Below are 26585 nucleotides of genomic sequence, written 5' to 3' on the forward strand. Positions count from 1 at the left end.
ACACTTGTAATCCTAGCACTTAGGAGGTTGAGACAGGAGAGAGAGAGAAAGAGAGAGAGAGAGAGAGAGAGAGAGAGAGAGAGAGAGAGAGAGAGAGTGTGTGTGTGTGTGTGTGTGTGTGTGTGTGTGTGTTATGTAGTACTATGTATTGAACCCAGGGATATTCTACCTCTGAGCTACACTCTCAGACCTTTTGATTTTGAAACAAAGCCTAAGTTTCTGTTGTTGACCTCAAATCTACTCTCTTACCCTCCTTTGTGAGCCTCTCAAGTATTGGGATCATGAGCAGGTGTCATTGCGTTTCACTAAAAGTGGGTGCAATTTAAAACTTTTGAATTGTTTATCACTGGAGTTTCCCATATAATGTTTCATATTGTGGTTGACACTAGCTAGCTGAGACTGTGGAAAGTAAAATCATGGATCTAGAGGATTACTGCAATTTAGTTTATTTTTGATTCAGCAAGCATTATTGAGAGCCCAGTTTAACCATGATGGGGATATAGAGACAATACCAGTGACAGGCACCCAAAATGGGCAGAGCCGGTCTTTTGCCCGTGTTCATCGTCATTTTCCCTTAAAAACACCAATAGTCTTAGTGATCGTTGGAAGATAGAATTTTGATCTGTTTTTGTTGTTGGCATTTTCAGGTATAAGAAAAGCACTTCCCCCAGCACCAGAAACAAAGAAGGTAGGTGGTCCCTCACCTCTGGGAGTTGAGTCAAAGTTTTCAGCTCTTACATCTTTATGTTTTGGAGGACTTTGCCATTTACTGAGTGTGTTTATTTTTTTTTCTTCATGTGACACTGTTTTCTCTGAGGATCATCCCAGAAGCAGATAGGCTATGGCTTATTTGAGTTGTTCTTGGTGTCAAATAATACCAATTTAATTGTGTAGGTTTAATAATTGGGGGTCCTATTATCATCTGGCATTTGGGAGGCATGGGACTTTACAGGAGTCTTTTAGTCTTAAGACCACAGTAAGACAAAGGAGAGACTTAGTGGTTTAATGACATGCCTTTGAGGAGAGGGGCATTTACTCTGGGCTCAGCCAGCCCCGAGCTGATGTGAATATGATGTGAGGGACTCTGGGTCGGGTAGGGCCTTGTGGCCTCTGATGTAACACAGGAGTCAGGATGCTCTATTTAGTGGGAGCAATATTAAGAATAAGTGAGAAAATGATAATGCCTTGCATACCGTAGGCATAAAGAAGCGCAAATTCCTTCGAGGAGAGGAGATCTGTTAAAAAGACTCCGTGCTCGGCTTTCCCCCTGGTGATAGACTTCAGTTCTAGTTTCTACGCATGTATCACCCTCGCTTCTCCCTGGAAAAACTAACCCAGACACGGAGAAGAAACCCCTTAATGTTTAAAGATAGTATTTTGCTCTTTTTCCCATATTCTGAAACCCATAAGAAGTCCAGTAGCATCAACATTATAAAACATGCCCGGGTTCTCTGGATTCTATTGGGTGATTTATCTTAGACTTGAGGTTTCTGCTTTCTTCTCTGGGGATGTGTGAATCTTTAGTGTTTTACTTCATGATCAGTTTCATTTAGAAGACTAAACCTCTGCATGCCGTTTCCTTTGCTCAGCGAAGGCCTCCCCCACCAATTCCTCCAGAAGAAGAAGAGAATAGTGAAGAAATAGTTGTAGCGATGTATGATTTCCAAGCAACAGAAGCACATGACCTCAGGTTAGAGAGAGGCCAAGAGTATATCATATTGGAGAAGAATGACGTCCATTGGTGGAGAGCAAGAGATAAATATGGGTAAGCATCTGGCAAGCCCTGAGTAGACAGGAGTTAAGTGCCGGGGGGAGAAGGTGTGAGCTGTGATCGTCATGAGATGAGACTAGTTCTGTTGGCCGTAAGTTAAATACACATTATTACTTTTCAATATCAGTAATTCTTAGCGGTACTCAATAAATGCAAATTGATCGATCACTTCTTTCTAGAGGTTAGAATATATTATCCTGGTCTAATTTAAGATTTAGGGGGAAATAGTCCTTTCAGCCTTATTATTGATAAATATATGAGTAGATGTGGAAAAACACGGGGGGTGAGTATCTCTTAGGCATCATTAAGAAAACTATATCCTGCATTTACCTCTGAAATATAATACCGCTTATAATTTGAGTTCTAATGGATAAGAACAAGGGGCCTTCAGCCCTGCCAAGGCACACTCTCCTGCCTGCTCTCCCCTCCCTGCCCCACTCCCAGGTCCAGTATTCTGTTTTTCATTGCAATTCTGGAGAAGCCGTGGAGGCTCTGGGCAGGCAGCCCCTCTTTTGCCCAAGTCTCAGTAGCGGTGCACCTCTGGGGCTGTTGGTTGTGCATTATTACTTTCTTGAGAATCTTAATCTTTCATTCTGTGTTTATTCAAAGGTCTTCCTGCTTCCCTTTATCAGATAAGATATGTGATTTCTCTATATAATTTTGTACAGTCTGAGCACCCCTGATTAGAACATTCAAAATCTAAAATGCTTCATCGATGCTCAAAAGAGTTTTGGGTTTCCAAGAACTTCTGACTTCACATTTTCAGATTAGGGGTAATGCTCAACTGCTAACGTCTATGCAGATATTCCCAAACTCAAAAAAAAAAACAAACAAAAAAAACAAACCTCTAAAATCTGAAATGCTTCTGCCCCCAAGTACTTCAGATAAGGGATACTGGACCTATATTGTAGAAAATTTTCAAACATTCATAAAAGTTCCTAATAGTGTCATTTGACTTCAAAAGCTACCAACATTTTCCCAGTCTTTTCTCACCAATCCTCCCAGTGATTTCCACCCTGCCTCCAGCCCCGCAGAGTACTAGAGTACAGAGGTCTTCTTTATTCAGATCTCTTGGGGTATGACTCAAGAATTTGCCCTTTCCCCCCCCTCTTTGTGGTGTTGGGAACTGAGCCCAGGGCCTCATGTATGACAGGGCCTCATGCATGCTAAGGAATTTATCTTTTTAACAAGCGTCCCGATGCTACTGATGCTGAGGTCAGCACTACGCTCTCTGAAACTGTTCTTCAGGAACTTCTGCAGTGTTGGAGTGGTGTGACTTTATCGGACACTTGGACTTTTGTGAAGTTGTGAACCCTGGAGAAGCATGATGGGAACGCTGGGAGCTGCATGGGATCCTGTTTCAAGTCTGGATTTCCAGTTCTGGCTAGCTTTGGGACCTTGGGAAAGGAAATTAAACTTTCTAAGCCTTGCCCTTCCGCAGCAGAAAATGGGTTTAATAATGTCTGCCTGCCTCAGAGTTTTTGTGAAGGTTAAATGTGGAAGTACTTTGTACAGTGTCAAATGGAATAGATATCTCGAATTGTTAGTCGGTAGCTTATCTTCCTCCTAAGCTTTAGGCAGTGTGCTTTCATGAGCTCCGAAAAGCAGTTATTTTTCTTTATATAACCTCACAGGAAACTAATTTCTGTTCACCTAAAGTATTTTTCTTATTTCTAGGAGTGAAGGCTATATCCCAAGTAATTATGTGACAGGAAAGAAGTCAAACAACTTGGATCAATACGAGTGAGTAAACATTTATTTTACAAATAGGAAAACCAGAAAATGTCTTCATTTTCTTCATTATGTAGGCATTTTTGAAAAGGAATGGGTAGTTTTCATAATCTTTAAAACATATTGTTGGCCAGGCGTGTTGGCACACTCTTGTAAGCCCTGCGTTTGCGAGGCAGAGACAGGAGGATCGCGCAGGTTCGAAGCTAGCCACGCACGCTGGCTTAGGAGACCCTCTTTCCAAAATAAAAATGTAAAAATAGGTCTGGGAGTGTAGCCCGGAGGTAGAAGGGCTTCCAGGAACCCCAGTACCACCAAAACAAAACAAACAAACAAAAAAACCCATATTGTTAGCATATCCTTAACTCTGTTGTCTGGTAAAAAGCTGAGAATTAGAATTTATAATTCTTTTTTCCTGAAGGTGGTATGTGTGAATGAAGCTACCCAAGCAGATACAATTGAACAGATTTTAAACAAATCACATCCTAGCTGATTTTGAAATACAGATAATTATTCACTTATTCAAGATACAGGAATAACATTTTCCAAAGTATTCTCTAGAAAAATGTTTTAGTTTTTTCCTTTTTCTAACTAAAAGTATATGATTATTGTTTAAAAAATCTTGGAAGAGCCAGGCGTGGTGGCACATGCTTGTAATCCCAGCATTCGGGAGGCGGAGACAGGAGGATCGCAGTTCACAGACAGCCACAGCTACTTAGCGAGGCCCTTGGCAACTCAGTGAGACCCTGTTTCAAAATAAAGAATAAAAAATAAGGCAGAGAGCGTAGTTCAGAGGTAAAAATGCCCCTGGGTTCCATCTCTAGTACCGCAAAAAAAAAAAAAAAAAAAAATCTTGAAATTAGCAAAAATGTTAATAAGAAAATTACTCATAGAGTGGACCTCTGTCAACATTAGTCTATTTTTTTTTAGTGTTTCTGCTGTTTTTAAAAGGATGGGATTCAGAGGAAATACCTACCCATTGCTATGTGCTTGTTTGCTTGAATCACTTTGAACCTTACTATGCTGTATAATTAAAATGCACCAATAAAGGTATATAAAGAAGATAGAATCATGCTATATTGCTTTATGTCTTTTCCCACTTAACAGTATATTATGAACGAATATTTCCTTCTGCCATTAAATATTCTTTGAAAATATTTTCATAGCTGTATTATATATATATATATATATATATATATATTTTTTTTTTTTTTTTTTTGTGTGTGTGTGTGTGTGTGTGTGTGTGTGTGTGTGGTACTGGGGTTCCTGGAAGCCCTTCTACCTCCGGGCTACACTCCCAGACCTATTTTTACATTTTTATTTGGAAACAGGGTCTCCTAAGCCAGCGCACGCGGCTGGCTTTGAACCTGCGCGATCCTCCTGTTTCTGCCTCCCAAGCGCGGGGATTACAAGCGTGCGCCACCACGCCCGGCACCATAGCTGTATTATATTTTAATCAGTTATACATTCATTAAATACTTACTGAGCTCTTAGCATCCTGTATCAGGTGCTATGCTAAGTCTTAGGGAAACAGCTAGGAATGTTGGGTGCACAATAGTGTATATAATCATTTCCTTATTTGTGAGGCATTAGGTTAAGTATGTTCACATAAAAAATAACTGGGCTCAGCATAGGGGTGCACGTCTGTAATATTAGTACTTTGGAGGTTGAGATAGGAGGATCACAGGTTTGTGGCCAGCCACAGCAACTTAGTAAGGCCCTTTGCAACTTAGTGAGAGAGAACTTGTTTCAAAATAAATAATAAAAAGTAGGCCTGGGTGTAGCTTGGAGGTAGAATGTCCCTGGGTTAAATCCCCAATATCACACACACACAGAATGTTAGCTGGGCATGTTGGCGCACACTTACAATTCCAGTACTTGGGAGGCTGAGACAGGAAGATCTCAGATTTATTTTTCTCCCTCCTTCCTCTCTCCCTTTTCTTTCTTTCTTTCTTTCTTTCTTTCTTTCTTTCTTTCTTTCTTTCTTTCTTTCTTTCTTTCTTTCTCTTTCTCTTTCTTTCTTGGTGGTACTGGGGATGGAACCCAGAGGCTCTCTACCTCCAGGCTATACTCCCAGACCTATTTTTTTTTAATATTTTATTTGAAAACAGTGTCTCACTAAGTTGCTGAAAACCTCACTAAGTAGCCAAGGCTGGCTTCGAACCTGTGTGATCCTCCTGTCTCAGGCTCCCAAGCCCAGGGATTACAAGCATGCGCCACCACGCCCAGCAAGATCTCAGATTTAAAACCAGCATCGGCAACTTAATGAGAAGCTCTCAGCAACCTAGTGAGACCCTGTTTCCAAGTAAGAAATAAAACTGGATTGGAGGTGTAGCTTGGAAGTAGAATGCCCCTGGGTTCAATCCCTAGTACCAAAAAATAATAATAATTATAAAAATAAAAAGTAAGCCAGGTGTGGTGGCGCAGGCTTGTAATTCCAGCATTTGGGAGGCTGAGACGGGAGGATTGCAGTTTGCGGACATCCGCCTCAGCTATGTAGTGAGGCCCTTTGCAACTCAGTGAGACCCTGTTTCAAAATAAAGAATAAAAAACAGGGCTGGGGGTTTAGCTCAGAGGGTAGAATGCCCCTGGTTTCCATCTCCAGTACTGCAAAAAAAGTAATAAAAATAAAAATAAAAAAAGTAAAAAGGGCTGGGCTATAGCTCAGAGGAAGAATGCACCTGGGTTCAATTTCCAGAACTAAAACAAACAAACAACAAAAACAAAAACAAAAAACTAGGATAACCTCTTGTTTTCTGTCTCAAAATCTCTATAATCTCTATCGGGCTGAGAGGATGTTTGTATGAACTTTGTTAAGATTCCTGACATTTTCAGGGAAATGGATGGAACTGGAGGACATTATGCTAAGCGAGATTAGTCAGTCACAAAAAATAAGAAATCGGATGCTTTCCTAATATGTGAAAGCTAAGGAGAAATGGGTCATAGGAGGAACTCTAGATGAAAAAGAAATTCTTTGGAGGAGCAAACAACGCAACCTAAATGAGGGGAGGGGAGGGGAGAAGAACGAAACTCTAAAACACACAATGTACTTAAACATGTCGAAGTCAACCACTAAGCCAAGCATGGGAAGGAGGGATGGGAGGGAATGGAGTGGGAACTGGGTAGGGGCTAAATGGGAGATGTGCACATGTATGTCCACACAAGGTGTTTTTTTTTTTTAACCCCAATATGATGTATGAATATAATGCACCAATAAAAAATAAAAAAGGTTCCTAATATGTGTTCAGATTGCCTTCCAGAGAGGTTGTACCATTTCTGCCCACCCGCAGCCCGTGGCCAGGCTTTGCTGCACAGCTCACATGTACCAGCCATGCTTTGGTGGTCATCCTGAGGCTGTGGTTAGTGCTCCATCCTCTTCCTTCAAAACAGCCACAAGCTCTTGCCTCTTCGACATCACTTACGATAACACGAGTGAACCTCAAAGCCCAGCAAAGGATGAATACGTTCAAAAAGCCGCAGCATGCAGTGGTGTGATCCCTTAGAGTGATTTTAGAAGTAGGTGGGAAGTATAAATAATATGCAACCTTGTGCCATATAGTAGTATTTGGGCTAAAATGGACACTGTACTGGACAGTGGTCCCATAAGATTATGATAAAGTGGGCCAGGAGTGGTGGTGCACGCTTAAAATCCCAGCATTTGGGAGGCTGAGACAAGAGGTTTGTGGACAGTCTCAGCTACTTAGTGAGGCCCTTTTCAACTCAGTGAGACCCTGTTTCAAAATAAAGAATAAAATAGGGCTGGGGATGTAGCTCAGAGGTAGAATGGCCCTGGGTTTCAGGAGCAGAAGAGTATGTCATACAGCCTGGCTGAGCCATCTGGGTTTGTATAGGTTTACTCTATGTTGCCCAAAAATACATTTCTCTTCAAGCGTCCTTGCCATTAAGCTATACATGAGCTGTATAAGCAAAATAGAATTTCTGCTCTTAAATAAATTTTAGGAAAATACAATAAAAGCCTTAGAAATGAAGAAGGTGCTAAAAATGAAAATTTGGACCTAATTTGAAGTGCTAGGACTGAGAACTAACTGATCACTTAGGGAGGAGGATGTTTGAAAAACAGATAATCCTAATGTAATTACGAGAGCGTCTCCCAGGACTCATGGGATTTTGAATCAGGATTTTTCAATCCTGGAGTTTATGATTCATGGCCATGACCTGTTCGTTTGTTATCTTCATTCGGAAATTTAATCTCTTGGAAGGGATCTTCCTCCTCTACGTGACTCTGAACTTGCCGGGTATGGCTCCTGGGAGGGAGTCCCTTAGCACTTTGTGCCGGAGCCAGGGATTCCTCTTGGCACTGAACCTCGCCCAGCCAGATGACGAGGGAAGAGCCGTGCTCAGCGTGGGTGGGCAGGTCCCTCTCTTCTGCCGTGTCCTACTCCATGCTCTGCTGTGCTTTGTTTTGTTTTTGCCACAGCCATCCTGTAACACAACTTTCATGTCCCTGTGGTTAAAAATAATCCTCTGCCAGCTGTCCAATCATTCATTCTGTGGTTTGCTTCGGTGATGAGGGATCCCAGGCCACAGATGGTCCCTGAGCTGGATCTGGGACTGCCATCCGGTGGCTCCCAGGGCCGTTAGCAACCTAGTTCTGACCTGCATACCCAGTGAACACGTGGGGAGGAGAGGATCAGAGACACTGCAGCTCCGAAGACGGTGGGTCAGGGGACAGTCGATGTTCTTGATAAAAAGAACTAAGGGCGCATGATTGAAATGGACTAAAGAGGAAGGCATGCAGGGTAAAGACTTCCGGGGGCAGCAGGGGAGGCAGGGACAGAGTAGAGAAAAGACAAAGTCACAGCTGGTTGATGAGTTTTTCTCCCTTCCTTCTTTCCTCCCTCCCTTCCTTTTTTTTTTCTTTTTGGTACTGGGGATTGAACCCAGGGGCCTTCTTCCTCTGAGCTACATCTCCAGCCCTTTTTATTTTTATTTTTTGTTTTGAAACAGGGTCTCACTAAGTTGCTGAGAGTCTCACTACACTGCTGAGGCTATTTTTAACCTGTGATCCGCCTGTCTCAGTTTCCCAAGAACTGGGATTATAGGCGTGCGCCGTCACACCTGGCTTTTCCCTTCATTTCTACCTACTGTTCGTGATATGCTTTCACCCATCCTCACCCGGAAGCATGGGCCAGAGTCTGACCTTTCCAGAAAGGACTGAGTGTCCTCAGAGCTTCTCTTTCCTTGTATTGAGACACTACTAAGAAGCCCTATTCCTCTGAAATGTTCTGAGGTGACTCGCCAATTTGAAAAATTCCCAGGAGGGTTTTGATATCTGAGAGTGGGATGACAAGTTGCCTATAAATCCTGGGCATTGTTTCCTGGTACAGAGTTCCTGCAGCTGATGGTGTTAATCTCTAACGAGGCGTCTGTGTGGCAGGCTTGTGAGAGGCATGTGGCTGGCACCTCTGTCTGCTCCTGTCGCCCGGGCTCCTTTGTATCACATGCATGCTTGCCTCTTTCTGACAGAATGGACTCAGCAGAGCCACTGTGATCTTCTCCTTGCCTGGGAATAGGAGAGGAAAGAGAAGCCATGAGGAGCCATTAGCAAATGCCCTTCACTTGGTAGTTCACCCATTTATTTGTTCATCAACCCTTCCTCCCTCTTTCCCTCAACATACCCTCAAAGAGCTGAGTTTATATTCTTTGACAGCTTCAAGATACCTGAGATGATTCATTCTTAAAGAGAAAAGATTTATTTTGGCAGCCAGGTGTGGTGGTGCACACCTGTAATTCTAGTACTTGGGAGGCTGAGACAAAAGGATCACAGGTTAGATGGGAGATGCTGTTTCAAAGAAAAAAAAAAGGATGGGGATGTGGCTCAGAGGTGAGGCACCTCTGGGTTCAATATCCAGTACCTTAAAAAAATAAAAATCAAGCCGGGCGTGGTGGTGCACGCTTGTAATCCCCGCTCTTGGGAGGCGGAGACAGGAGGATCACACAGGTTCGAAGCCAGCCATGCTGGCTTAAGAAACCCTGTTTCAAAAAAATAAAATAAAATAGGTCTGGGAGTGTAGCCTGGAGGGGGAAGGGCTTCCAGGAACCCCAGTACCACAAAAAAAAAAAAAAAAAAGGACAAGATTTATTTTGACTCACAGTTTTGGAAGTTCCAGGTCATGAGTGATTGGTTCCATACTTTGGGGCCTACAGGGAGGCACCATAGCATGGTTTGAATGTATGCAGAGTAAAGCTGCTTATGTCATGACCAGAAAGGAACGGTGGGCTGGAGTCTCACAGTCTCCTTCTGGAGCATGCCTTCCATGACCTAAGAACCCCACAGAGGGCCACATTACCAAAAGTCCACCATGCTGTGGACTTCAAGCCTTTAATACATGGATCTTTGAGAGACATTCCAGATTCAAATGATAGCATATGCCAAGGGTGAAAACCTCCTTTTAGAGACCCTGAAAAGCCATAAAACACCCATTGGGACAGGACTTCACAGAGCCTGCTCTCTGTCTAGTGGGCTCCTTTTCTTTCCTTGTTTCCTCTGTTTCTTCCTAATAGCTGAACTATTGTAATAGAGAAGGGAGCCTCCTCTTCTCTGAGCATCTTATGTATAATTTTCTCTTGAGATCTATAGTTTAGCTTTCTGATTTCCTGCAAATAAACCCCCATTGCTACTCTCATGGTGAAGATGAGGGGCTCAATCTTCTGTTATTAATAAAGACTTTTTCCAACCTCTCACACCCTGCTAGTTTATGTTGCACAATCATAACTCTAGTTATCTTTCCTTAGCTAACTTATATGAGTGTTTGTGGCATCTGGCAAATGTTTCTTGTATCAGAGGAAAAGCTTTCGGCACAGATCCATTCTTTGTCCCTCCTTTGTCATATTTCTCGATTGCATTCAGGAATGGATCAATGAAAACTGCAATTTTGTTGAACTTGGTCTCATTCCATAAAGCAAGATCCACAGTAATGAGAGGTTGACAGTTTCAAGGCCCGGTTCCTCACCTCAGGTTCCAAATAAAATATCTAATATCACTAGCTCTTATTGAGATTATAATTTGCATTTGGCTGATATTTAAAAGAATCTAGATGGGAAAAGATCTTGTCCTGTATTTTGTTCTTTGCATTCTTTTCTTCTGCAATCAGAGAAGGCAATCATGTCCTCTTATCTCTGGTATTTGCTGGACTAAAGGCAGGTGCTGGTTCTCTTATGGAAGGCTGATCCAGTGATGTAAATTTCAAATTTGACTCTGTAGAGGACTCCTTGCCAACTAAAAAGCATCTAATTAATTTGAAACTGAAGGCCAAAGAAAATGATCTGAGTTCATGTTCTTTTTTCCTATTTGCTAGTTGCAGGGAGGGACTGTGTTGGGGGAAGCAAAAGAGGAGGGCATCTGAGGATGAAGTGGAACATGCATTATCAGGAGAAAGATTTCCTAAAGGTTAGGAAGGGGGCACAGATCCAGGGCACAGGTGGTGGCTGGACCTAGTGGGACAGAGGAGTGGCTGTGTGGCTGAGCCCAGATTTCTATAGTGGAGCCTCGAGAAACCACAAGGCTTAGGGATTACTGGAAGCCAGCAAGTCTGGAAGACCAACGAGGCCTATTCTTAGGTTCTTCTCCTTTTCTCTTGACATTTGAGACCTTCATGAAATTACACGGAAAGCCACTATAATGACTTGAGATGAAATCTGTCACACTGGTGAGATGGGGGCTTAGAATAAGATGCTATTTGAATTCAAGATAAAAATGTAAAGTGACATCCCCTGCGTGTTTGAGTCAGTGGATTAAAATTCATTCTCACTACGATTGCAAGAGTGAAGCGTTGGAAATGATTTCTGTTGAATAATGAAGATTAGCTGAAATAAATTATGGCACATCCACATGAAGCTACACAATACTATATTGATTCAGAAAGCTACCCTGTGACAAATTCAGGTTATGATATATCACATAGAGTTTGATTCCATTTTAATAAATAATAAGAATGCAGGAAGACAAAGTTGTTTTGTAAAATTTGGGTAGAAAAAAATCTGGAAATATATACATCAAGTTGTGGATTGAGATTATGTGCCATGTCGTGACTTTGTTCTTATTTATTATATGTTGTTGATGAGCTATATTACCTTAGTAATTCTATGAAGTACAAAAATAGTCTTTAAAAATATGAGACCTTAAGTGTATTTTTTTTCTGTTCAGATGGTATTGCAGAAATACGAATAGAAGCAAAGCAGAACAGCTCCTCAGGACTGAAGTAAGTGTTTGTGCCTATTTTGTGGGTTTGATTTCAACCCAGATTAATTTTATTGCATCCTTAATAAGTGGTCCCACTTATTAAGTGCTGGTTTCTAAAGCCAAAACACATCTGCGCTATAAAACAGGGCTGTCCCCTTCCACATCATGGAAAAGAGAACGTTGCTGTGCTAGCTTGCCGGGCATCAGTACCATAGTGTACAAACTGAGTGGCTTTAACAACAGAATTCTACTGTCTCATGATTTTGGAAGGTGGAAGCCCAAGTCAAGGTACCAGTAGGGCTGGTGCCTCCTGAGGGTTGTGAGGAGAGGATTTCTTGCAGGCCTCTCTCTTGGCTTGCGATGGATGTTCTCCTATTTCTTCACACTGTCTTCCCTCTCTGATGTCTGTCTCCATGTCCAAATCTCCTCTTTTTATAAAGACTCCAGTTATATTCCATTTAGAGTTGATTGTAATGATTTCATTTAAACTTGATGATCTCTATAAAGACCCCATTTCCTATTAAAGTCACATTCCAAAATACCATGCCTTAGGACTCCCAACTCCTTGGAGGGGAACACAAACCCATAACAATAGGTAATAGCTATAAGTGAGTCAGTCTGTCAGTCTGTCTCTCTCTGATTTATCATTTACTACCTTGTTTTTAGTGTCTAAGTATGTTTTTCTTTTTTGCGTGGAATTATTTATCTTAGAATAATTTAATTAAAAATTTTTTACAAGCAGCCGGGCATGGTGGCGCATGCTTATAATCCCTGCGCTTGGGAGGCGGAGACAGGAGGATCGTACAGGTTCTAATCAGCCGCGCTGGCTTAAGAGACCCTGTTTCCAAAAATTAAATAGGTCTGGGAGTATAGCGCGGAGGTAGAAGGGCTTCCAGGAACCCCAGTAGCACCAAAAAAATATATATTTTTTTACAAGCCAGGCATGGTGGCACATACTTGTAATCCCTGCACTTGGGAGGCTGAGACAGGAGGATCACACAGGTTCAAAGCCAGCCTCAGCTACTTAGTGAGGCTCTCAGCAACTTAGTGAGACCCTGTTTCCAAATAAGGTATAAAATAGGTCTGGGAGTGTAGCCCAGAGGTAGAAAAGCCCCTGGGTTCCATACCCAGTACCCAAAACAAACAAACAAAAAACCCCCAAAAACCAAAAACCAAAGCCAAAAATTTTTTACTTTTAATTTAATTAAAAATTGTTTTAATTGATATTAAACATCACATAATTGATGTTATGTGATGTCTTTTAGAAAGTAAATTATAATAAAATATTTATTTATTTATTTATTTATTTATTGCGGGTCTGGGGATGAAACCCAGGGGCATTTGACCTCTGAGCTGCACCCCCTGCCCTGTTTTTTATTCTTTATTTTGAAACAGGGTCTCATTAAGTTACGGAGGGCCTCACTAAGTAGCTGAGGCTGTCTGCAAACCGCGATCCTCTGGTCTCAGCCTCCCGAATGCTGTGATGACAAGTGTACGCCACCACGTCCAGCTTATAATAAAATATTTAATTGCCTACAGAAATATATGTGGTGAAATTTTCATACTTAAAAAAAAAAAAAAACAAGTCTGGCTTAGTGGCATACACCTGTAGTCCCAATACTTGGGAGGCTGAGACAGGAGCGTTGCAGGTTCAAGACCAGCCTTAGCAATGTTGTGAGACTTGCAACCTAGTGAGACCCCTGTTTTGAAATAAAAAATAAAAAGTGCTAGGGTTGTTGCTTGGAGATAGAGTGCCCCTGAATTCAATCCCCAGTACCAAAACAAGCAAACAAAGAAACAAAACAAAAAGATGATGTGTCTTATAGATAAAACTGCACCAGGCTGAGGAAGGAGACCCAAGTCTAGCTGTGACTTTTGTAGTCTACTTTTCACATCTGTAAGTTGAGAAGGTTGGATTAGAAGATGATCTTTACAATGCTCTGCATTCATAATCTAATGTTTACTCATATTGTCAGGACATTTAATCCCATTCTTTTTCATTTTCTCTCTTGATTTTTTTTTTTAACCACCAGGCAAGGGTTTCACAGAGCACTATTTCTATAGTTTATGCTGCAGAACCATAGCAAGTGACTTTGCTTATTTAGACTATACCTATCCATGCCATTTCTTCTTTCTTTCTTTCTTTCTTTCTTTCTTTCTTTCTTTCTTTCTTTCTTCTTTCTTTCTTTCTTTTCCTTCTTTCTTTCTTTCTTGGGTCTGGGGATGGAACCCAGGGACATTCGACCTCTGAGCTACACCCCTTGCCATATTTTTTATTCTTTATTTTGGACAGGGTCTCACTGAGTTGCAAAGAGCCTTACTAAGTTGCTGAGGCTGTCTGTGAACCGCGATCCTCCGGTCTCAGCCTCCTAAATGCTGGGATTACAAGTGTGCGCCACCACGCCTGGCTTTAACCATGCCATTTCCACAGGAATCTTCTATGCCTCCCCAGAGGGCCTATGATGAGAGGCAGCTACAGGGTAGTGAGCAGCGAGGCGGCCCGGGGTCCAAATCCTGGTTGGCTGCTTACTAGCTGTGGGACCTGAAGCAAGTTCCCCAACCTTTCCATGCCCCTTTTCTTACCTGTGAAGTTAAGTGAGGATAGCAGAAATATCAATCTCATAGCACTGTTTTGAGGATTAGACACATTCACACATGAGACATATTAAAACAGCATAGATTTTCCATAAATCAGTGGTAGCTATTATAATTCTATGGATCATTTAACTGTTCTAGTTTTATTTCTAATGGTTCTTATGAGATGTATTTGAGGGGACTGATTTAATTCTATTGTCTTTCATATAAACAAGAATATAATATAAGGGACTGGAAAGTATAGCTCAGTAAGCATACAGGAAGCCCTGGGTTGCTCCCAAGTGCATGCACGGGCACACATGAGCGCGCGCGCACACACACACACACACACACACACACACACACACACACATACTTTTCAACTATTAAACATACTTCTTATCTTAAAGCAACAAAAATGCTAGAGACTGAATACATTGTCATTGGTCAAGAGTATTACTCTTCAGCATGGAGCCTGATGAGTGTTTAACCTTTATTCATTTAGTATTGCTTCTGACTTTTGGTTTTCCCTGCTTATTTTATAAAAAGTGATACTTAACATCAAATTCCAGGGGAATTAAGGATGTTTCAATATGCTCTTATAAAGAACACTGAGATATTTACAGGAAAAAGGCTATGTGGACGGAAAATGACATTGAGTCAGGATTCAAAGCTTAGAGCAAATGTAAAAAACGTATAACATGAAACTAGCTGTTAAGAAATACTTTTTTTGTTTCAATGACTATCACCCCACACGTCCAGAACTTACTCAAATTGCAAAATTTTGCCTGTTAGTTTTGGCAGGGTTCTGAGAGATTATCTGGCTGAAATGTCTGCATTAGTGTGAGTATGAATTTGTAGCCATGGGCATTGTGAGTGTGCCTTCTTTAGTTTCATAGTCCAATAGTATGAAGCACAATCATGTGACAAGAGAAACCAAGGAGTCCTACTGGTAAATTACGTGTGTGTGTGTGTGTGTGTGTGTGTGTGTGTGCGCGTGCTGGGGATTGAACCCAGGGCATTCTACCTCCAAGCTATACCCCAGCCCTACTTTTTATTCTTTATTTTGAAACAGGGTCTAAGTTGCAGAGGGTCACACTAAGCAACTGAGGCTGGCCGTGAACCTGTGATCCTTCTATATCAGTCTCCCAAGTACTGGGATTAAAATTGCTAAGATTGGTTTCTTCTGTCTTCTCCATGGTGTCCATGTTAGCCACTGGAGTATAAATTTTTTTTTAAACTTGGATTTTAGGATAAAGAAGGTGGTTTTATGGTGAGAGACTCCAGTCAACCAGGCCTGTACACAGTCTCCTTGTATACAAAGTTTGGAGGGTAAGTAATCCTGATCTGTTTTATGTTATTTTTAAACTTAGAGTTGTATATGAACTTCCTGTATTATTTGCATATATTTCTATTTTTCAAAAAGACATGCTGCATTTCAGCATTATAAAGGAAAACCTAAACTTTATAAAGTCTGTGTTATTTGTTTATATTCATGTTTTCAGTAATTTGCCTCATATTTTTCCATATTAGTAGAGAATGGCTATAGAAACCTTAGGAATATCTAATAAATAATTACCAGGCACTGAGCTAAGCACGAAGGATGCCTTAGTGGGTAAAGCAGGCACAGAGCCACCCAGCAGTCACTCAGTGGGGCTGCAGACAGGCAGGCAGGCCGGGATGGCAGTTGAGGAGTAAGCACTGTGGTTAGGGAGGGGAGGACACGCGGCCAAGACACATCTGGGTTCTTCATGAATGTTGTCCCTAATGACATTGACACTGAGACCTCACTGGAAGGAAGGGAAAGAGTATTTTGGATCCAGAGAAGTGCCTTGACCCAGAGGGGAAGGAGGATATAATGAGTTATAGGAACTGAAAAAGCGTATGTCGCTGGAGGGACAGAGCGAGGGAGGGAGAGGAGCCCCAGAGGTAGAAGCAGAAGCCATGTCAATGTCACGGAGGCTGAGCTTCATCCTGAGAGCGACAGAAGCCGTCTGGAGAGCATTTTTAGCAAGAGGTGACTAGAGGAGGTCTGTGTTCTGATGGTATGGAAAAGTGGGCAGTGCATGTTTATAAGCCTAATTTCTCATTCTCATGCAAGGGACCAAATATGTTATCAATGACCACTTGGCAAAACTTCCACCAATGAATGTCAAATGAGAGCTAAGAGGAGCATGGAGAATATAGGATGTGTCCTAAGCTTAGAAGGGGGCATGCAGAGGCAGCCTGTGGTTACCCTGTAGAAAGCAGGGAAGAGTGAAGTCGTATTTTCAGATAATGATAAAAGCAGTTATTGAGATTTATTTCATATATCACGATTCTAACTTGGTTGTAACATGTCATTTTTTTTTTTTTTTGTTACAGAGAAGGTTCATCAGGCTTCAGGCATTATCATATAAAGGAAACAACAACATCTCCAAAGAAGTATTACCTAGCGGAAAAGCATGCTTTTGGCTCAATTCCTGAGATTATTGAATATCATAAACACAATGCAGCGGGTGAGTGAGATTTTAACACCTGTTTCAAATATTAGGTAGTGATGAAAATAGTCAGACATTGTAGTGACTGCTCTCTTGAGCAGTTTTGTTTTGTAGTTAGTTATTGTACGATGTGATGAATTTAAAATTAGTGCTTATTAAAGAGGATTGCGCAGGTTCGGAGCCAGCCTTGCTGGCTTAAGAGACCCTGTTTACAAATAAAAAATATAAAATAGGCCTGGGAGTGTAGTTCGGAGACAGAAGGGCTTCCAGGAACCCCAGTACCACCGGAAAAAAATAAAATAAAATAAAAAAAGAGGTGATATACCTAAAAAACAATCAGAAGTATCACATTTCATAAAAAGCTGTCTTGACCTTAGGCTAGAAATTATTTTAGTGGCATGTGGTAAATATTTACATTTCTGTGCTTTCATATCCTTGATAATAAACTTAAATGGAAGATATGTCCATCTTAAGCCAGGCATGGTGGTATGCATCTATACTCACAGGACCTACCAGAGAAGCCAGGATTTCATCCCCTCCTGTAGACTTCCCAAGAGTGGAGTAAGATGCTCCTCTACTTACAATGGGCTATGTCTAGATAAACCCATTGAGAATTGAAAATACTCTTGAGTCAAAAGTGCATTTAGCCTACGGAACCCACCAAACATCCTATCTTAGTAATACAGCACGCTCACTGCAGAGGATTAGTGTGGATCCTCGGGACCACGTGACTGACTGGGAGCTGCTGCTCACTGCTGCCGCCCAGCATCTCGAGAGTGTCCTATTCTAATATCACTAGCCTAAGAAAAGATCAAACTTTAAAAGTCATTAGCCATGGAAAAGGTCCAGATTTAAAAAAATCAACATATGGTTTCTACAGAACGAGTATCACTTTTGCACCATCATAAAGTTGCAAAATTGCAAGTTGCAAACCATCTGTAATCATGCCCTATGAGCTTTCCATCTTTCTGAATCCTTGCTACACGTAGCACCAGAATGGGAACAAAACAGATATAAAGGGGGGGGGGGTTAGGGAGAGAGAGTTGGCCTTTGACCTTAAAGATGTAACTGAGCGGGGACTACCATGCACCTAACCCCAATTTATAAAAAAAAAAAAAAATCAATGTTTGAAGTTTTATCACAGGCACCCTTTGCAAAGCCTGTTGTTATTTTGTGAGTTCATTTATTTTCAGATAATGATAAGAATAGTCATTGAAGTACAATTTATATACCACAAATTGACCCATTGAAAGCATACAATTCTATGGGTTTTAGTATATTTACAAAGTTAGGCTGACTATCACCATAATTTAATTTTAAAAACATGGTCATCAACCCCAAAAGAGATTTTAGCAGTCCCTCCCTTCCTCTCCTCCTTCACCAGATCAGCCACAGGCAACCACTAACCTACTTTCTGTCTCTGCAGATTTGCTTATTTTGAACTTCTCATAAAAATGAGATCATACAGTATGTGTTCTATTGTGACTAGTTTCGATGAAGTATAAGGTTTTTGACATTTGTCCATGATGTATCATGTATAAGTATTCCTTTCCCTTTTTAAAAGTCTATATCATAAATCTTTTGCAATAATCAGATAATATAAAAACATACAGGGTGTCACACAGGAATAGCACAACTCCTACCAATTACTGAGTCACCATGCAGTCTAGCCCATGTTTGTGGAATGGTTAGGTTCCCAGGCCAACAGACTTTACATTTGACTTTTCAATAAAATAACAGTTGCAACTTCAGTTTAATAATGCTACATGGTAAGACAGAGGATTGACCCCTCTAATTACAGATGTGGGGAGTTATCTTAATACCCACCTATTGTGCTAGAAAGTCATTCTTCATTTACTTATGGAAACCAAGACACAGCCTAGGTATACACAGACTGTAGACATAAAGGGGAAATGTTGTTGAAGATCTCACTAGGTGTTCTATAAAATGTCTATCATGTTTTTTTGCCATGATGAACTTGATGAACTCATCCTTAGAAATTGGCTTGTGTGTTCTGTTTACATCTAATATGTACCAGGAAATAAGTCCTGGGGAAAATGGAATTTCTAAATTCAGGGGGACTACTAGATAAGGTATCCATCCCTTTTTATGGCTGAATGATAATCCAATATAGATTCTTACATATTTATTTATTTATTGTTCATCAGTTGATGGACATTTGAGTTGTTTCTACATCTTGGCTCTTATGAATAATGCTGATATGAATGGTTGTGTACAAGTGTTTGCATGGAAATACGTTTTTATTTCTCTCAAGTATTTACCCCATGGCTTTTCTGGGTCATATAGCAACTCTGCATTTAACATATGAGAAACTAGTTCATATCAGTTTATCCCCAAAGAACTTCCAAAGAACTTTCCTTTGTATATCTTTTTGTTATATTTCTTTCTTTCTTTCTTCCTTCCTTTCTTCCTTTCTTTCTTCCTTTCTTTCTTCCTTCCTTTCTTTCTTTTTTTTTTTTTTGGTGTTGACATTCCCTTATTGCTTTCTTTTGTATAAGCTTTTTTTTTTTTTTGCAGTATTTGGGCTGGAACCCAGAGGCTTTCTATCTCTGAGCTACACCCCTAGCCTCTAGGCCATTTTTTTTCTTTATTTTGAAATAGTGTCTCACTAAGGGCCTCAATACATAGTAGCTGAAGCTGGCCTTGAACCATGACCCTCCTGCCTCTGCCTCCCAAATGCTGAGATACAAGCGTGCACCACCATGCCCAGCTTATAAACTTTTTAAAAAAATTGTTGTTTCAATTAATCCAACATGTATGTATTAGTGCCTACTGCATTATAGAAACCCAGCCAGGTTTTGGGCGGAATGTGGTGATCCTGATTCTCCCAGATCTTACCCCCTGAAGGGAGACAGATATACATAATCATTATACACTTTTTTTTTTTTTTGGTAGTACTGGGGTTCCTGGAAACCCTTCTACCTCTGGGTTACACTCCCAGACCTATTTTATATTTTATTTGGAAATAGGGTCTCTTAAACCAGCTGAGGCTGGCTTCAAACCAGCAGGATCCTCCTGTCTCCGCCTCCCAAGCACAGGGATTACAAGTGTGCGCCACCACACTCGGAGATGACATAATCATTATAAATTACTGTGGAATGTGCTGCAATAGAGGAACTACAGAGTGCTCATGGTATTTCCAGAAAAGGCACCTCCCCTTTCTTATTTAGTGCCATGAACAGCTTAGGTCCAAAGATTTGCTGGGTGTGGTAGTATATGCTTACAGTACTTGGGATTATAAGGAGGAGCACAGGTTTAAAGCCAGACTCAGCTACTTAGTGAGGCCTTCCACAAATTAGCAAGACCCTGTTTCAAAATAAAGAATAAAAAGCAGGGTGGGTTGTGTGTGGAGATAGAATGCTCCTGGGTTTAATCTCCAGTACCACGCACACAAAAGATTTAAAAAGATTTCTAGCAGCCAGTATTCCTAATTCTTAACATTTTATGGCCTGATTTTATGCTAAGATTTCTAACATTGAGTTTTGCCAGTATAATCACTTTAATTTTTAGCAGACTAATTCTCATAATTCAGAATCTCATATTGGAAAGAACATGAAATTATAACATAATAACTGTTATAAACCTTTGGATATCTTTTATTTATTTTATTTTATTTTTTATTTTTTTGCGGGTCTAAGGATGGAACCCAAGGGCATTTGACCTCCGAGCTACACCTCCTGCCCTATTTTTTATTCTTTATTTTGAAACAGGGTTTCACTAAGTTGCAGAGAGCCTCACTTAGTAGCTAAGGCTGTCTGAAAACTGTGATCCTCCCGTCTCAGCCTCCCGAATGCTGGGATTACAAGTGTGCGCCACCACGGCCGGCTTATCCTTTAAAATTTTGAGGTGAAGCTAGCATGGTGCCTGATAAACACTGCAGTGGTTTTTGAATAAATGAAAGCATATAGCAAGGGCTATGTTGAGGGAATCAATAAATAAATGCTATAGGTGCATGTCTAGTTTAGCATTTGGCCATATGGAACGATTAAGGATAAATTCAACTGCAATACTTTTGAATTCCAGGACTTGTCACAAGGCTGCGGTATCCCGTTAGCACAAAGGGGAAGAACGCACCAACCACCGCAGGATTCAGCTATGGTAACTCACAATTTCTAGTTGTATTGACTTATTTTCCTTGGAAAGAATGCATTATCACAAGACAAATTTAGATGTGTGGAATTCTACACAGTGGAACTATCCTGTAAGTTCATAGCATGGGTTTCTAGATGGTTATATTTTCTAGCTATAGTAACCCTTGTTTTTCTATTTTCATCATTATTCATCATTTGGTAGAAAACTTTGGGTTGGTGGAAAGTGAATATTATCCTGTTATATCTAAAATAAGTCATAGCCCTCCCTGGCTCTCACTGGCTCTTGTTTATTTCTAGTAATATAAGGATGGATATGATAGAGAAGCTTTCAACTTGATTGTTTTGGCTGCTTCTGGCAAAAGACTTTTAAACATCAAGTTTAATTTTTTTTTTGACTCAATGGAATAGGAGAAGAAAAAAAAAAGAACAAAATCTCAGAGTAAAGGAGGAAGTATTTGTTTTTTAACAAGTATTTGTTTTTTAACAACTTTCAACTGTGTTATTATTAGCCTATTAAACAGCATCTCCTTGCTTCTTCAGTTCACTTTGCTTATACTGTGATGGCTTAGAAGGGAAACATTCTCCCCAGAGGGTGGATGGCCACCCCATGAAGGCCAGATGCAGGCTGCAACTCTATTCTGAGTTTCCCCAGGAATTATTATAGTACTATTATCCTATAGCCTTGAGGTTGGTCTCGGTTAGAGTTTCTCTTCTTTCCCGATCTGTGCTCTGTTCTCCTTATTAAATGCTATCACTCTCTTCTTCTGTCTTCCAGAGAAGTGGGAGATCAACCCTTCTGAGCTGACGTTTATGAGGGAGCTGGGGAGCGGACTGTTTGGTGTGGTAAGGCTTGGCAAGTGGCGAGCCCAGTACAAAGTCGCCATCAAAGCTATCAGGGAAGGCGCCATGTGTGAAGAAGACTTTATCGAAGAAGCGAAAGTCATGATGTAAGTCACTGTCTTATTCCAGGCTTCCTTTTTGGATTAGAAAGAGGATGCTCCCCCACTAATACATCACCCATGGCTCCTCTTTCCCATAGTAATTGAATACATAATGTCTTTGCTCCCAGGAAGCTGACACACCCGAAGTTGGTACAGCTTTATGGCGTATGCACCCAGCAGAAACCTATTTACATTGTGACTGAGTTCATGGAACGGGGCTGCCTTCTGAACTTCCTCCGACAGAGACAAGGCCATTTCTGTAGAGACGTGCTGCTCAGCATGTGCCAGGATGTGTGTGAAGGGATGGAGTACTTGGAGAGAAATAGCTTCATCCACAGAGATCTGGTAACCGAAAGCACCCGCCTTCCCATCCGCTGGCCGGGGCTCCTTTGTTACACTGGGTCAGCCAAAGAGCAGTCACATATAAGCACCCAGTTTTTTGTTCTTAACAGTGTTTGACCATTACTTTTTTCTTTTTTCTTTTTCTTTTTGTGGTACTGGGGATTGAACCCTGGGACCTTCTACCTCCAAGCGACACCCCCAGCCCTATTTTTTTATTCTTCATTTTGAGACAGGGTCTCACTAAGTTGCAGAGGGCTTCACTAAGTTGTTGAGGCTGGTCATCAACCTATAATCTTGCTGTTTTAGCTTCCCAAGTACTGGGATTACAAGCGTGTGTCACCATGCCCAGCTGACCATACTTTTAAATTTGGTAAATTTCATTTGCCTCGTAATTTTAAAGGAAAGCTTTTTATTAGCTCTAATGATTAGCAAAGTTAACATCTCCAAGCAAGTTTCCATGCAGTAAATATTTATTTTCCAGAAAAGTCCCATACAATAGGAAGTCATAGCAGATTTATTATCATTATTGTTTTGTGGATAAGCGAGTTAGCTCTAGGAAAGTGAATTGCTTTGCCTAATGTGGTAAATAGGGAGGTTAGGTTGGCTTTGACCTTCTGACCAAGTCCTAAGCTTCTGTCTACCTTCTGCATGGTAAACAGAAACTAGCAGAGAAACCTTCTAGTTTCTTTGAGCTTTTTTTTTTTTTAATACACTTATTGGTGCATCATAATTATAGTAAGAATAAAAGTGATATACGCATGTCATCTATGTTTCAAATAAAGAGAGAGGCTCCTAGCGGGGGTTGGTGGCCCCAATACTTGGGAGTCTGAGTCAGGAGGATCGAAGGTTCTAGGCCAGTCTCAGCAACTAAGTGAGACCCTTAGCAATTTAGTGAGATATATAATACAATTAAGAAAAAATAATGCCTAGTGTGGTGGTGCAAGCCTGTAATCTCAGTACTTGAGAAACTGAGACAGGAGTTTAAGAATAGGTTTAAGAATAGCCTAGCAAGCTGGGCGTGGTGGTGCACACTTGTAATCCCCGTGCTTGGGAGGCGGAGACAGGAGGGTCGCGCAGGTTTGAAGCCAGCCTCACTGGCTTAAGAGACCCTGTTTCCAAATTAAAAAAAAAAAAAAAAGTATAAAATAGGTGTGGGAGTGTATCCCGGAAGTAGAAGGGTTTCCAGGAACCCCAGTACCACTCCAAAAAAATTAGCCTAGCAGGTAGTGAGATTCATCAACTTAATGACACCCTGTTCCACGATAAAAGTGAAATAGGAGTAGGGGTGTGCCTCAGAGATAGAGTGCCCTTTGGTCAGTCAAGGCTGAGGGAATAGCTCAGAGGTAGAATACCCCTGGGTTCAATCTCTAATACAAAAAAAAAAAAAAAAAAAAAAAAAAAGAGGGAGGCAGGGAGGCTTCTGTTAAGACCAGAAAAGTAAATCTCTTATTCATTCAAATTACTTTGCTTGTGATACTTCTTAATTTTTTTCTTTCTCATTCTACTCTCTCTTTTTTGCATTCTTGTTTCCTTCTGTTTTTCTTTTCTACCTGTTCTTCACAAATGTGTCTGTTTCAAATATATCAGTAGCACTATCAATCTACCTTGATCCTTTCACCAAAAGAAATATGATTTGAATCTAGGCCTTTCCTATGTATTTTCTTTTTTTCTCTCCATATTTTTGTTTTGGCTTTTTTTTTTTTTTTTGGTGCTAAAGTATCCACACAATTCATAGTAACAACAAAGCGATTTTTTTTCTTTTAACAGTTGCCTGAAATAGGAATTGTTCTAGTAATTAGTTTACAAATAAAAACTCATTTAATCATAGCGCCCCTAGGAAGTAGGTACTGGTACTATTCCCATTTCATAGATAGGGAAATGGAGGTGCAAATACATCAGTAGTTGAGTAAATGGCAGAGGCAGATCTGAATGGGGGGGGGGGTTAGCTCTAGAGTCAGTGTTATCTCTAGATTAAAGCATAATAGAGAAGGGAGGATTTGGAGATAGAAGTCTTGATTTTGGGATAGCTACCGAATCTCCTTGAGACCCCATTTCTATAGCCATGTAGGTTATAGTGTGTGTGTGTGTGTGTGTGTGTGTGTGTGTGTGTGTGTGTGTGTGTTTCTTTATATTGCTCACAGGACTGTTTTAAAGATCTCAGGGTATGATTGAGGCAAAGGGACATGTAAAGTAGATGTGATAACACGAGGGTTGGTTTTTATGCTCAGTGATAACAAAGACCTTCTCTGTCATTTTCAAACAGTACCTTTGCTTTCCTTTTTACTTATAAATGGATATGAGAGGAAAATCTCCCTGAGTGTGGTAGGCTACACCTGTCTGCACAGAACTTGTCTTGCTGGAAGCAGTTTTTAATGGTTCTGTGCCTATGATACTGGTATTACAGGGGTACATTTGTGTCACCCCTTAAGGGAAGTCTGCTGATCTAAGACTCCTGTTGACTGCATGTGTTCTCATAGGAGTGGCCATTTGTCTCGCTTGAGAAGAGACTATTAAAATGCATCAGCAGAAGTCTAGTTGTCAGATATAGAAAATAGGATTCTGAAGAGTCAGGGAATAAGGCTTGACCTATGGGTTATGGCACTAAGAATATTACCATATCTTCCTTCTAAGAAATATTATATATTTCTACCAAAAACTATGTTCTTGCACCTTGTAACTTAGAAGAATGGGCAAGAAAATATACATTAAATAATCTACATTTGTATTTTACCATTTGAGTCTATTACGTTTTAATGTACTGGAAACCTCATAAATGACAGAGCAAACACCAAGTTTACACACAGCTTTTTTTTTTTTTTTTTGACTGTTGGGAACTGAGACAACCAGTTACTGGTTGCCTATCTCTTTGATGGTTGTGTGTTATTACACTTACCTAGGAAGGACCTGGATTAAGGACTTTGAGAGATGTCACTAACAGTAAAAAGATCACACTTCTGATTGAACCCAGGGACATTCTACCTCTGAGCTACACCCCTTATCCTTTTTTAATTTTTATTTTGAAGCCTGGTCTCCCTAAGTTGCTGAGGGTTATGTTAAGTTGCAAAGGCTGGCCCAGAACCTGGGATCCTCCTGTTTCCTCCTCACAAGTACTGAGACTATTGAACTATGCTACTCTGCTCAACTCAGATCATGCATTTTAATAAGAATAGGACCTGTGTGCATGTATTTATCTGATATTCTGCACCCCAATAAAATGTTGATGCACTGTATCCGTCAGCATTCTTGCAGCCATAATCTAAAGGTCTGACCACATAATTTAGAGGAAAGATTTATTTTCCTATGGTTTTCAGCCAATCCATATGAAGCCAGGGACCACAGATCTCAGGACATGGTGGCAGGAGGCAGAGGGAGAGCACGTGGGCTGTGCTCTTCACGTCACAGGTTGGGGGAGGGGGGAGGGGAGCGAGCGCGCATGCGCACACCACTTCCGGCCACACCAATCCGTTTACCTATAGTACTACTCAGGTAAATCCATTTCAATAGATTTATCCACTTCTGGAATTACATCCATCATGACTCAATTACATCAGCTCCAAACATTAAGTGAGCCCTTTAGGGGACATTTTATAATTTTATATCTAACTATAATAGGCACCAAATTAAAAAAAAAATAAAATAGGATCTGCAATGGATAAAGAGTCTATGCATGTGTGTGTGTATGGTACAGGGGCTTTTCTACCTCCGGGCTGCACGCCCAGACCTATTTTATACTTTATTTGGAAACAGGGTCTCACTAAGTTGCTGTGAGCCTCACTCAGTAGCTGAGGCTGGCTTCAAACCTGTGCAATCCTCCTGTCACAGCCTCCCAAGTGCTAGGATTACAAGCGTGCACCACCATGCCCGGCAAGAGAGTCTATTTTTTGGTACTGGCGATTGAACCCAGAAGTGCTCTACCATTAAATTATTCCCAGCCCTTCTTTACTTGTTTGTTTGTTTGGCTATGGGAATCGAACGCAGGGGCATTCTACCTGTGAGCTATACCCTCAGCCCTATTTTATTTCCAAACAGGATCTTACTAAGTTATTGTGTACTGGCTTCTAATGTGCAATTTTCCTTTCTCATTCTCCCAAGTATGAAATTATAGGAATGTACTACTGGGTCCAGCTCCCAGCCTTTTGTTAAAATTTTTTTTTAATGTTTAAAAAATTTGGAGATGAAGTTTCAGTTTCAGAGTCTGGCCTTGAACTTGTAATCCTACTTCCACCTCCCAAGTCACTGAGATTACAGCTGCGCGCCACCACACCTGACTATTGGTCTTTAAGTATGACCTTTGGTAAAAAATGATGCTGTAATGACCGACTGCAAATATGACCTGTCTTTCTACTGATTGTTTCATATATATGTTGAGGACTCCTCTAAAGGAGTAAAAGCTATTTATAAGGACACATTTCTACCCTCTGCAAATGTTGGCTG

The 26585-nt window shown here is 40.8% G+C and overlaps 1 protein-coding gene across 2 annotated transcripts in view; it reads left to right on the forward strand.

Annotated features, from left to right (window-relative positions):
• TEC (tec protein tyrosine kinase) overlaps positions 1 to 26585 on the forward strand; it is a gene marked incomplete at both ends in the record, with an annotated part of 87141 nt that overhangs the window by 56652 nt on the left and 3904 nt on the right. Inside the window, 9 exons of one of the 2 annotated variants that reach the window (XM_080697574.1) lie at positions 648 to 688; positions 1590 to 1765; positions 3449 to 3514; positions 11667 to 11721; positions 15529 to 15608; positions 16641 to 16774; positions 20801 to 20875; positions 21644 to 21815; positions 21938 to 22154. In XM_080697574.1, the coding sequence (XP_080553700.1) occupies positions 648 to 688; positions 1590 to 1765; positions 3449 to 3514; positions 11667 to 11721; positions 15529 to 15608; positions 16641 to 16774; positions 20801 to 20875; positions 21644 to 21815; positions 21938 to 22154 (1016 nt within the window). The remainder of the gene's footprint in view (positions 1 to 647; positions 689 to 1589; positions 1766 to 3448; positions 3515 to 11666; positions 11722 to 15528; positions 15609 to 16640; positions 16775 to 20800; positions 20876 to 21643; positions 21816 to 21937; positions 22155 to 26585) is intronic. The other variant, XM_080697573.1, reaches the window with a different exon arrangement.

This window comes from Muscardinus avellanarius (assembly GCF_963383645.1).
Source record: "Muscardinus avellanarius genome assembly, chromosome: 6".
NCBI lineage: Eukaryota > Metazoa > Chordata > Mammalia > Rodentia > Gliridae > Muscardinus > Muscardinus avellanarius.